At 44.6% G+C, this 13,255-nt stretch overlaps 1 protein-coding gene across 2 annotated transcripts in view; it reads left to right on the forward strand.

Moving 5' to 3' along the window:
* Window positions 1–3,590, forward strand: part of PATL1 (PAT1 homolog 1, processing body mRNA decay factor) — a 39,757-nt gene extending 36,167 nt beyond the window's left edge. For both annotated transcript variants that reach the window (XM_043972279.1, XM_043972281.1), the window contains exons 17-19: window positions 921–1,012; window positions 1,150–1,299; window positions 1,801–3,590. In XM_043972279.1, coding sequence (XP_043828214.1) covers window positions 921–1,012; window positions 1,150–1,299; window positions 1,801–1,822 — 264 coding nt within the window. In that variant the 3' untranslated portion in view covers window positions 1,823–3,590. The remainder of the gene's footprint in view (window positions 1–920; window positions 1,013–1,149; window positions 1,300–1,800) is intronic.
* The last annotated feature ends 9,665 nt before the right edge of the window (window positions 3,591–13,255 follow it).

Consider the following 13,255-nt stretch of genomic DNA (forward strand, 5'->3'; position numbering starts at 1 on the left):
TCTGTCACCTCGTGACAGTCTGGGTCCCTCATAGCCCCCCAGCTCTTTTTCCCTGTGCTCTCTCAGGGACCTTGGCAGCTCACATGGGCTTACTTAGGATCACTCCGTGTCCCCCCTCTGCTTCATCACACATTGGACATTTCAGTCAGGTAGCCTGGAGACACCCCAAGCTCAGCATGCCCAAAGCAACCAAGCAGTTCTTCCTGCCACAAACCACCCTCAGCTACATTTCCTGTTGCTGCTGAAGGCGCCATCATCCTGCCAGTCTCCCCCAAACTCACTCTCTCCAGTCAGTTGCCAGATCTTTCCATTTCTGCAGCTCTGTCGCTCCCCAGCTCGGCTCTCACCTCACACAGCTGCCACCACTTCTCTAGATTACTGCAGTGACTTCCTGATTTGTCTCCCTGCTCATGCCTCAATATGGATCCCAAGTAACTTTTGTAAAAGCTGAGCTCTGACTGTCTCAGCCTGGTAAATAAACTCTAGTGACTCCTGATTGCCTCCAGGATAAAATCTAAGTCCCTCCATTTACCTTTTAAAGCCCTTCACAGCCTCAGTCTTTCTTCTACATCCTGGAGGATCCCTCTCCCATCTCTGTCCTGGCACAGGCTGTACCTCCCCCCTCCTCATCACTGCCTCCAATTTCGCTTGAAAAGACACGGCTCAAGCACCAGCTTTTTCACGAAGCCTTTGCTGAGCCCCACAACTGCTAGTGCACACCCCTAACTACTTTGTATTCGGGTATATTTAATCTCCCTCTATTCATTTTGTATAGACTTAGCTGTGGCCTTGGTTTTCTCCCCTGTCAGCTCCCTGTGAGTAGGGATTGTTTCCTGCCCTCGACTCATACCCGTGGCGCATAGTAGGTTTGCTTGCTTGACTGGCTGGCTCACAGATTGGTGCCTTCTCTCTCTGTCCAGTTTGGCCTGTCATTGCTCTACCTGGTCCTGAGCCGAGGGGAGGAGCTACAGAGTTCAGACACATCTACAGAGTTAATGCAGGACAACCAGTGGTGAGTCAGGGCAGGCCCTGGGGGAGGGGTGGCCTCACTTTGGAGTCATAGGGCTGGGGCCTTGCACAGTATCTGGCGCCCTGCCTCAGTGGTTCTTGTCTCTTCCTCACGTTCTTTTTGCGGCTTTTCTCTGTCAGGACAGAGTTGATGTTCATGGCCACAAGAGAACTCCTGCGGATTCCCCAAGCGACCCTGGCTAAGCCCGTCTCCACACCTGCAAACCTGGCATCCCTTTTTTCACGATATGTTGACCGACAGAAACTGAACCTGCTTGAGACAAAACTGCAGTAAGTTAAGCTGGTGCTAAATCTTATAGACAGAAGCAGGTTAGAGGCAAGGCAGGAGAAAGGGATGTAATTGAGGACAAGAGAAAGACATGGATGTGCCAGCAGAGTGATGCTAAATTAAAGACCAGCACAGAGAGAAAAGGGCATGTGGGACATTTGTCATGAGGGTTCTTGTACAGCTAGGTGGCACAAGGTGCCAACTAGGCGGAGAAAGCACTGGCCTTGGAGTCAGGAAGACCTAAGTTCAAATGCAGCCCAAGACCCTTACTAGCAGTGTGACCTTGGGCAAGTCACTTAACCTCTGTCTGCCTCAATTTGTTCAACTTTAGAGTGGACACAGTAACACCTACCTCACAGGGTTGTGGTGAGGATCAGCTAAGAGAATAGTGCATGGTACTTAATACATTTTTGTTCCCTTCCCCTCGCACAAGTATCCTGGTGGTGTCTAACAGACGGCTTCTGTTTGGTTTTGTTTTCCTAACGTTCTCTCTTTTCCTTTAGGTTGGTTCAGGGGATACGGTAAAAGAGCTCTGGAGGCACCTGTGTCTCCAGGTGGCCACTATCTGCACTGCTGCCATCACCAATGGAGTGTTTTCAGTGGGGGAGGAAAGGTGGCTCCTTCCCCAGAGCAAAGCCTTGTGGGATCGTTTCTCATTGATAACTGGTATTCGGAGACAGCCCCATCTCCTCCTGCCTCCTCCTCTCTGCTCGGGAAACTTGGCTGGCTATGACTTTTGCTGGTTTCTACCCCTCACTACTAGGTCACAATTCTGCATGCCATGCCCTGCCCTGCCCTGCCCCTCCTTGCCCCCAATTCTTTTTAACTTCACTGGGTTTTTTTGTTTTGTTTTGTTTTTTATTTTTTTTGCTACAGAATAATCTCTTTAATCTGATATTTTCCCATAATTCATGCTGAGAGTAAATTATAGCCCACCAAAAATATTCCTTCCTTTACCCAGTTTGATGCTTTCCAATTCCTTGCCCCTTATTAACAAGACTCTAGGAGGGGACATTAGATAGAAACCCTGATATTTGTATTGTCTCCAGAATCCCAAAGGAGTGATATGATGACTTGGAAAAGAATCTTTCTTTGGGCTATCAACCAATTCTTTGTAACCAGCAGCCACCTAGAACGTGGGGAATGTGGTTACTCGATCCATCCCCAGATCTAACTTGCTAATTGCCCTTTGTGCTAGCTTATACAAATATGGGATCTAACCCTGAGATCAATCATTGAGCAATGCCCTATCTTCATCAGGTGCCCAACTCTGCTCGGGAATCTTCATTCGTCTCCTCATTGCTCCTTCTGCTTGTTTTCATCTCCTCGCTGTGGAAACAGCACGTGCTTGGTTCTTTTCATCCTCACTGAAAAACATTAAGAAAAATGAGTTTGTGCTTTTCTGTCCCCTTCCTTGAGAGACTGCACAGGATGACTGACTCTCTCCCATAGTCTGCACATCTTTGCACACTTACCTACCCTGTCTTCCTAGGGGTGCTTTAGAAAGCTCTCCTGTGGCTCTTCTCTAACCCTTTTTCATTTGGTCCTTAATGGGTAGAGGCCTCCAACTGTAACCATGGATTCTGAGTTTGACATGGTCTTCCCTTCTCTCCCCACCCCTACCCTCCAGGTCCCTGTATAAGTAGAGCTGCTGTCCCTGCTCTGTTTCACTCAAGTCCTATTCCCCAGATAACTGTGGGGCCTGGGTTTGAAGCCCAGCCGGAACAGCCCCTTGCATTGCCCCAGTCTCCTTAACAAAACTAACCAGGGGGCCTGGGTTTTATCCCCAGCAGGTTCAGCCCCCAGGACGATTTAATCTGATGAATTTTTCCTAAGCATCCTATACGGTTTCCTGCTGTTCGCACCTTTTGGAATGTGGTAGAGAGGAGAGGCTCTTTTATTTAAAAAGATGAACACTTTGCACATGTATGTATTGTACAACCAGTGAAACCCTCCGTTATAACCAGCCTCTCTTCCGTCACTCTTGGTCGCCATCTCTTCCCCTTATTCAGCTCCACCTTCTTTCTCAACCATCCTCCCCCCGACTAACATCCAGTTTTTCTTCCAACCATCACTTATGGAATATTTCTACCTGTGAGCCTTCCTCCCCACTCCCTGCCCCTACACACACACACACACACACACACACACACACAGACCCAGCCGATCAAGTGGACATTTCATCCTTTTTTCCTTCCTGTGCTTTTACTTTTTTTGTTTGGTTCTGATTAATGAAAATAAAAGTTTCTAAATTTACATTTTTATAGGGTATTGTAAATAAAAACAAATTGTATACTTGAATTATCCACGAGTTTCTTTCTTTGCGTTTCCAGATGTGTATTTCTAAGTTGTCTTGTCACCTTTAGTCACCCTAGCAAACCCCTTGAAATGGGTAGCGAATGGAGATATCAGATAGCAATAACAGCATTTCCATAGTGCCTGCTGTGTGCCAAGCGCTTTACAAATGTGAGGGGAGATAGGTGCTATTATCGTCTCCATTTTGTAGTTGGGGGAACTGAGACAAACAGGCTAATGGCTTGTCCAAGGTCACACAGGTAGCATCTGAGGCTGTGTTTGAACTCAGGTCTTCCTGATGGCAGGCCCAGTGCTCTGTCCACTGCACCACCAGCTACCTAGTATCTCCCCTTTTTGTTCAGTGTTATGGGGGAAAATTACTAACCTCTGTAAATAGTTTAGACAGTGCTTTGCAAACATTCAAGTGCTGGCTATTACTATTGTCATTACTTTTTTTTTTAATTTGCTGGGCAATGAGGGGGTTTTTTTGTTTGTTTTTTTTGTTGTTGTTTTTTATTTTTTTAGTGAGCCAATTGGGGTTAAGTGACTTGCCCAGGGTCACACAGGTAGTAAGTGTCATGTATCTGAGGCCGGATTTGAACTCGGGTACTCCTGACTCTAGGGCTGGTGTTCTCTCTACTGCTCCATCTAGCTGTCCCATGGGCAATGAGGGCTAAGTGATTTGCCAAGGATCACACAGCTAGTAAGTGTCAGGTGTCTGAGTCTGGATTTGAACTCAGGTCCTTCTGAATCCAGGGTCGGTGCTTTATCCACTGTGCCACCCAGCTGCCCCTAACCTGTGTAAATAACAGGGGCGTGTGTAATGGCCACAAGGGCCAGCCTCAGTCAAGAAGACCTGAATCCACATCAGCCTGTGCTGACTTGTGTGACCATGGACAGGCAACTTTCCAAGACTCCACATTCCAGTGGAGTCACCAACAGCAGCAGTGCAGGTAGTTTACGAATCCCAGGTCCCGATTCCTGCCCCTTCCTTCCCAAATAATACTTTTATGCAAAATGGAATCCTGCCTCTGAACAGATCCTCCATTCAATTTTGTCTATCCTTTCTTGTCTCCAGGAAAATGTCAATAACTCTTTTTTTTTTCTTTTTTTTTTGCAAGGCAATTAGGGTTAAGTGACTTGCCCAGGGTCACACAGCTAGTAAATGTCAAGTGTCTGAGGCCAAATTTGAACTCAGGTCCTCTTGAATCCAGGGCCAGTGCTTTATCCACTGTGCCACCTAGCTTCCCCAATAACTCATTTTTTAAAACTCTCGAGAAAAATCCATTGGAGGATTTAGCAGCTTATGTTTTCAATAAATGTGCCCAAACCTTTTACTTCAGTTCTCCTATAGCAAGTCCCTGAGAGACAGGAAAGCTGCTTGTCACCCATTAAGGCTAATAGATCACACCATAAACCTTTTTTTTGTTGTTGTTTGTTTGTTTTGTAAATTTGGCATTTTTTGTTTTGTTTGTTTTTGGTGGGTCAATAAGGGTTAAGTGACTTGTCCAGGGTCACACAGCTAGTAAGTATCAAGTGTCTGAGGATGGATTTGAACTCAGGTCCTCCTGAATCCAAGGCCGGTGCTTTATCCACTGCACCACCTAGCTGCCCCGCACCATAAACGTTTTCACCGTTTTCTGACCCATATTCTACATCTGATTATTACCAATTTTATTATGTGTAGTATAAGAGACCTAAGTTTGATTTCTGGCCTCATCACTGACAAACTCTGTGACCAAGAGCAAGTCACTGGTATCAGAGACTGTAAAGAGCACTAAGTTTAAATTCCCAAGACCAGAGTTCAGCCCAACCTTCTTATCTGTGTGAACCTGAGCCAATCACTCTATTTCTTTAGGCCTCTGTTTCCTTAGCTATAAGATGAGGAACCTGCAGGTCTTTCCAGCCCTTGAATCTGGCTCCGTGACTAGACCCTCACCAACCTCCTAACTTCAGCAAACACTAAGCATCAATTGTGTGTAAGAAACTAGGAATTGGCTATCCATGCACACGGCGGGAGAAAAAGGACGGCAAGGAGTCTTCCTGTTCTCCCTGTGGTGTCTGGCCAGGCCTGGGTGACTGGCAGCTGGTGCCAACATTGAAAAACTCTGAAGCTCCACACAGCGCCACACAGCGCCACACAGCTTGGACAGCCCTTAGAGGCTGCTCCATCCTTTTAACTACCACTGCTCTGAATCCAGCTCTGGCTTGCATTCCATTCACTTCCCACATCCAGGGATGTGAGGATGGGGGCTTATGGCCCAGGAAGTCACCTGGTTAAATGGGTGTTCGTCTCTCTGAAATCTCTTGGTAGGAACCTCGATAGTCTGAGTCCGAGTCCGAGAAAACCGAAGCCGGTTTTCCTTTTTTTTTTTTTTTTTTTTTTTTAGTGAGGCAATTGGGGTTAAGTGACTTGCCCAGGGTCGCACAGCTAGTAAGTGTTAAGTGTCTGAGGCCGGATTTGAACCCAGGTACTCCTGACTCCAGGGCCAGTGCTCTATCCACTGCGCCACCTAGCTGCCCCTGGTATTCCTTTAAAAGTGAATCTTTAGGGGGACAACTAGGTGGCTCAGTGGATAAAGTGCTGGCCCTGGAGTCAGGAGGACCTGAATTCAAATCCAGCCTCAGACACTTAACACTTACTAGTTGTGTGACCTTGGGCAAGTCACTCAATCCTCATTGCCCTTGCTTTCCTCCCTCCCCCCTCGCCCCCCCACCAAAAGTGAATATTTAACTAGGCTCAAATTTAGGTGCTGGCTCTTCAATCCAAAACAAATGTGATGAGTCCTATCCAAGGCTATATGGGGGAGCCTTTTATCTTGTGTCATGCTTCTGTTAAATCAGTTACTCTCTGGGTAAATAAATCCTATCCTTTTCCTCACAGGTCCTAACTTTTCACCCTTTTCATCTTTGTTATTTTCTGAATCATTTCCACATTTTAAAATTGTAGCCATTTAAACGGCTGACAGTATTCTAGGGAGCAATCTGACTGCTTAATAGAGCCAGCGACTGAGTAAAATTAAGTTGTAATCTTTGTGCTCTGGCAGAGGGACTAAGTAATTAATACTTAGAAGTACCCAAACCTGAATCAGAGGGGTACTTGTGATAGTTTTCCCCCTAAAGCTTGATGATCCTAGCTTTCACAACGTCTACGCAGACATTAGTTAATGCGTTCAATCATAAGCCCACTCGCATGTAATTATATAGGTATGTAAAAAAGTTTTACATACAAAATCACAGACTCAGAAAGGACTTAAGAGAAGTCATCTAGTTCAACCTTGACCTGCCCAGGAATCCCCTTTAAGACATCCCACCACCCCCATCCCTTACCATTTAGCCTTTAGACATTCCATCTTTTGTGTGAAAAATGCTAGAAAATGTTTCCTTACATTTCACTTGCATTCGCCCCTTGTCAATTTCCACTCATCCCATCCAGCAAAAGCTGCTATTTTATAACCACTTAGAAGCCCCAAGTAGATTAGGAAGAACACTGATTCCTATTGGTAGCTTTCAGTTCCACAAGTACGCTTTCGATTCATTAGTGAAACAACTTCACTGTTATTCCTTCAAGACATGAAGAAAGATTAAGATGAGGTCCTTTTTCTAGAAGCCCACTCTAGAAGAAGATATCTGTAGTCTCGTGACAGGTACCTAGGTGGAACAGTGGATAGAGGATCTGGAGTCAGGAAGACCTGAATTCAAATCCAGCTTCAGGCACTCACTGTGATCCTGAGCCAGTCCCTTAACTTCTGTCTGCCTCACTTTCTTCATTTGTAAAATGAGGGTCACCTGAAGGTAACACCTATAAAGTGCTTTTGTAAACCTTACAGTACTTTAGAAATTCTGGCAATTTTTAGGAGGATAAAATTCCCATGTACAAAAGTTCCAAAATGAAAGTCTACCTTATATACTTCAAAACTGCAAGGATATAAGTAGTGTAGTATCAGAGATGGAGAAGCTAGGTGGCGCACCAGGCCTCGAGTCAGGAAGACCTCAGTTCAGGGGGCAGCTAGGTGGTGCAGTCGATAAAACACTGGCCTTGGATTCAGGAGGACCTGAGTTCAAATCCAGCCTTAGACACTTGACACTTACTAGCTGTGTGACCCTGGGCAAGTAAGTCACTTAACTCTCATTGCCACCCCCCCCCCAAAAAAAAAAAACAAGTTCAAAACTGGCCTCAAATTTATTAACTGTGTGACCCTCTTTGCCTCAGTTTTCTCATCTGTGCAATGAGCTGGAGGAGGAAGTGGCAAACTACTCCCATATCTCTGCCAAGAAAACCCCAAATAGGGTCATGAAGAGTCAAACATGATTGAACAAGTATTGGAGGTATGGGTAATCATAATCATAGCTAGTTTTTTATATGGCACTTTAAGGTTACAAAATATTTTATCCTCAGAACAACCCTGGATGGTAGGTGCTATAATTACCCTCATTTTGGGTAAACAGGTTAAGTGACTTGTACAAGCTCATACAGCTAGTAAGTATCTAAGGCTGGATTTGAACTCAAGTCTTTCTGACTAGTTTTCACACTCTATCCATTATGCTCCACCTAGCTGCCTGGCATAGGGTGCTTCCTTTACTCAGACATGCTGTAGCTCCTCTACATGTTGTTAGGTGGCCTTCCAAGAGTAGAGCCAAAAGATGCCATCACCCTGTGTATGACCCAGCAATGAGAGTGTGCCTGAAATTTGCTGGGCTACTCCTACACCCAACCACAGACTCACAGGCCATTGCTGAGTCCGGGCCCAAACCCTAGAGGAGCCTTACCCAAAGTCACCTCTTATTGGCAACACCCTGCCCACCCCCCACTGACTCTCTTTTGGTTTCCCTCTGGGGGTAAATGAATGTACTAAGATCAGGGTGGAAGAGATGACTGACATCAGATCTCTGTCATCCTGACTTTGAGCACTGAAGAGGAGAATGAACACCACAGTGAGATGCCCAGCTGTTCCTATCACGACAGCACCTCCTTCACGACGTTGTTGTGTGGGTCAAATGAGACGCTATTTGTTAAGCATTTAGCCCAGTGCCTGCTACATGGTAGGTGTTTTGCCCATTCCTTGGTTGTCTGCATCCCAGTATGAATCAGTCACTAAGATATTAAGTGTTGAGATGTCCCCTTGGCATCTCAAACTCAACAGGCCAGAAACAGAGCTCACAATTTTCTATACAAACCCAATCCTCTTTGCAATTTTTCTTTCTCTGTCAAGGATTTCACCATCTCTCCAGTCACCTGCTTCACGTCCTAGGAGTCCCTATCAATTCTCCCCTCTCCCTCACCTCCCATGTCTAGTCATATGCCGAGGCTTGTCTATTCTGCTGGCTCAGCATCTTTTGCATCTGTTCCCTTCTCTCTATTCACACCACAACCACTCTTGTCAGGGCCTTCGTCTCCCCTAGACTTTTGCAATAGCCTCCAAATGGATCCTGCAGGCTCCAGTCTGCCCTTTTCCGATTTCCCCCTCCACTCAGCTGCCAGACAGACATTCCCAAAGTTCTCCCCTCCTCCGGCCCCAAAGCTTCAGTGGCTCCTTTGTGCATCTAGGATAAAATTATCTGCTTAGCATTTAAAGGCAGGTTAGTTACACATTTCCTCCCCGTTCCTTTTGGGCATTCTATGCTCCAGCCAAACTTTTTTTCCCCATTTTTTTCCTTCTTTTTTGTTTTTCTTGCAGGGCAATGAGGGTTAAGTGACCTACTCAGGGTCACACAGCTAGTAACTGTCAAGTGTCTGAGGCTAGATTTGAACTCAGGTCCTCCTGAATCCAGGGCTGGTGCTTTATCCACTGTGCCACCTAGCTGCCCCCCAGCCAAACTTTTTCATGTATGATATCTTGTCTCCCTCCCCCATGCCTTTGCACAGACTGTCCCTCATTTCCTTCTCCCCTCTGTCTCTTGGAATCCCTAGCTCTCTCAAGTGATCCCTCCTTCAGGAGGTTATTCCTGATTCCCCCAGTTGTCCGAAATGCACCTTCCTAAGTGACCTTCTTAAAATTTTGTACATATCCTGTATGTATGTATGTAGCTATGAAGATGTTGTATCTTCCCCGATAGGATGAAATAAGTTCCTTGGAGTTAGAGACTGGCTCACTTTTGTATTTGTTCCCTAGTGACTAAAGCCGGATCTGGAATATAGTAAGCATTTAATTCAATCTTTGTTGATTGAATGATTGTGATAAGCTTTCCTGAAGAGTAGGGATATATGGATTATCTGTGCACAACTCCTGGCTCCCACCCTAAACAATATCCTTCTCCAGATACACTCATTCCATCCTGGCTGACTCAAGCCTCAGCCAACTGGCTATCCCCCAAATCGTCCTGTCAAGCACTGAGAAGGCCAAGATGTTACTGTTTCAGACTTGGACACAAAGAAGTTATACTTAGCTGACTGTGTTCCTGTGCTGGAGTCAGTGAAGACAAGTTGGTTGGGGAAGCAAGAAGACAAGAGTCTTGCCAGTTTCCTCTCCCTAACAATACTGTAAGTCAGTGAACTATATCAATCCTTGAGAAACTTGGTGTGTTTTTTAGACAGGAACTTTTCATCTGAGCATTACACTATCATGGGAATGGCTTATAGTAAATAATAATAACAATAACGATAATTACAATAGCCAACATTTGTAGAACACTTACTATGTGCCAGGCACTGTGCTAAGCGCTTTATAATTATTATCTCCTTTGATCCTCACGACCACCCTGGGGAGTAGGCGCTATTATTATCCCCATTTTACAGAGGGGGAAACTGAAGCAAACAGCAGTTAAGTGACTTGCCCAGGGTCACACAGCTTGTAAATGTCTGAGGACAGATTAGAACTTTATTCCTCCTGACTCCACTATCTACTGTATCACCTAGTTGCCTCATCACAATCTCCCTGATGAAGAAAGTTCACTGAAAATGTGACTCTCTCAAAGTCAAAGCATCCCTGGTCCCACAGTGATGAAGAGATGAGGAGATAGTTCGTTGACTCCTGAAAGTTTTGGAAGGGAAGAAGGAAGGAAGGGAGGGAGGGAGAGAGGAAACATTTATTAAGCACCTACTATGCGCCAGACATTGTGCTAAATACTTTTTTTTTTGTGACGCAATTGGGGTTAAGTGACTTGCCCAGGGTCACACAGCTAGTAAGTGTTAAGTGTCTGAGGCCAGATTTGAACTCAGGTACTCCTGACTCCAGGGCCGGTGCTCTATCCACTGTACCACCTAGCTGCCCCGCTAAATACTTTTTACAAATATTATCTCATTTGACCCTCACAAAAACTGTGGGAGGTAGGTGCAATTATTATCTCCATTTTATAGTTGACGAAACTGAGGCAGACAATGGTTAAGTGTCTTGTCACCCAGCTAGTGTCTGAGTCTGCATTTGAATTCAGGTCCTCCTGACTCCAGGCCCAGCACTCTATCTACTATGCCACTTATAGTCAATGGCTTGTGAGAATGCCTTTGCAAGGATTAGGAAAGGCTTCTTAGAGAGGATGATTCCTGAGCTGTCTTGAAGGCAAAGAAGGATTCTGTGAGGAGAGAGTCCATTCCATGCATGGGAGACACCTAGCACAAAGGCATGGAGATTATATCTCTTGAGTGTCATGTGGTCTGAATTGGAGAATGAAGCAGGAGGAATAATGGCCAATGAGTTTGAAAAGATAAACTCTGGCCAGATTGTGTAGAGAATTAAAAGCTAAACACAGCAATTTATGTTTTGTCCTAGAGGCAATAGGAAGCTCTGGAATTAGTTGGGTAGGGGAGGCATATGTGATGAGCATACCATATGTGCTTTTATCCACACCATTGATAAAATTGTTAAACAGCATAAGCCCAAACACAGCTCCCTGGGAACCTCCCCTGGAGACCTCCTGCCACACTGACACTGAACCGTTAATTAACAACTACTCTTTGAGTCTAGTTCTGAATCTTTCTGATTGTATTCTTACCTAATCCCTGTATCTCTATCTTCTCCATGAGAATACTATGAGATATTTTATCAAAAGCATTGCTAAAATCTAGGTAGTCTAAACCCAGGACATTGATTCCCCTCATCTTCTAGTTCAGTAATCCTGTCCAAAAATTAATGAGGGTTAATCTGGCATGACTTGTTTCTTCAGGCAGCCATGCTAGCTCTTTGTAAATCACCTCTTTTCTTTATAGGTTTGAAAAGATAAACTCTGGCCAGATTTACCACCCATTTTTTGTTAATAATCTATTCTAGACTTTTCCCCAGAACTGAAGTCAAACTCACTGGCCTATAGGTTGGAGAATGTTCTTTTCTCTTGTTTTGATAATTATAAAAACATTTGTTCTTCTCCAATTTTGTAGTACCTTTTCTGTGGTCCTTGACCTTTCAAATATCTCTGACCTTGGTATTGACCCCAGGTTTTTTTTTTTTAAGTACTTTAAAACTTCTTCAGTTAATCTTGTTTAGACTATCAATTTGAACTCTGGACAAAGACTTTGAACCCCATGAACCACTGGCTAAAGAGGAATTCAGTTGAATCCAACCAACTCCATGCCATGCAGTCTCCACCCAAGCTATCCACTCTACCTCCTCCCTTCTGGAACCAAGGAATCTACCCCTAGAGCCAACCTGGACTTTGATTGATGAGCTTTCTTCTTATCTTGCCCTTATCTGGGCCTCCACTTTACTTCCTGGACATCTCCAGGCCTTAAGGATAGGGAAAAAACCTCTCCCTAGTTTCCCAGTTATATGTTATGTATCTCAAAGACATCATAAATCCAAATGTCTAAAATGAAACTGATGTGGGTTGGAATTAGGGTCAAATTGATCGTGAGTCATCCTAAAAGAATTATAAGACTCAGTGACTCAGTTTCCCAAGTTTTATTGCTATATTGTGGGTGACAGGGAGAGAACCAGAATAGTGGAAAGGTATCTCTAGAATAGTGAAAGAAAAGACAGTTATATTTATAGTATAGATAAATTGTTTTATCAGTCTCATTATAATATTCTCCACCTTTGGGAGGTACAAGGGAGGGCTTATCCTAATTTGGAGTTCCTGGGGTTCTAAGCCAACTCCCGAGGCGGGTACCTTTTTCAGTGTGTTTTGGGTATTTACATGTCATAAGGTGAATCTGGGCACAAATTTGGCCTTTTCTGTGCATGTCTCTTTCTGATTCCCATGCTTAGTTTCAATACATCTTCATTTATCATTTATTCTTAGTTTGAGTTTCTATAGCCTGTCAATTTTTTTCATTGTTATATGTCTCTGTTATGTGTACTGATTACTGTGGGTAAGAGAACTTAGCATCCTGACTTGTAAGTTATCCATTAACTGGGGTCTGAATCCCTTTTAGGGCTAATATCTGAATTAGAGCTTGGATTTTAGGTTTTTCTGTTAACCCCTTTTTGCCTCCTACATCAAAACTATCTTCCCCATAATCCCTTTTCTCTCCCAAACTTGCCTATTTCTGTCAAAGGCCCCACCATCTTTACCGTGTCTCCAGTTCATAATCTTGGCATTATTCTGTCCTTAGGTGCCAGGCACTGTGGGTACAAAGACAAACACGAAATGATCCCTGTCCTCGTGGACTTATGTGAGGTTCCTTCCATCTCTGATTTTCCATAATGACCATTGACATCCATGGAGGGCCTGGCCCCTGCCCTCCAGGAACTTGTATTTTATTAATACATTCTAGTAACTCTCCAGAGGAGC

The sequence above is a fragment of the Dromiciops gliroides genome, chromosome 6 (assembly GCF_019393635.1).
Source record: "Dromiciops gliroides isolate mDroGli1 chromosome 6, mDroGli1.pri, whole genome shotgun sequence".
NCBI classification, from domain to species: Eukaryota; Metazoa; Chordata; class Mammalia; order Microbiotheria; family Microbiotheriidae; genus Dromiciops; species Dromiciops gliroides.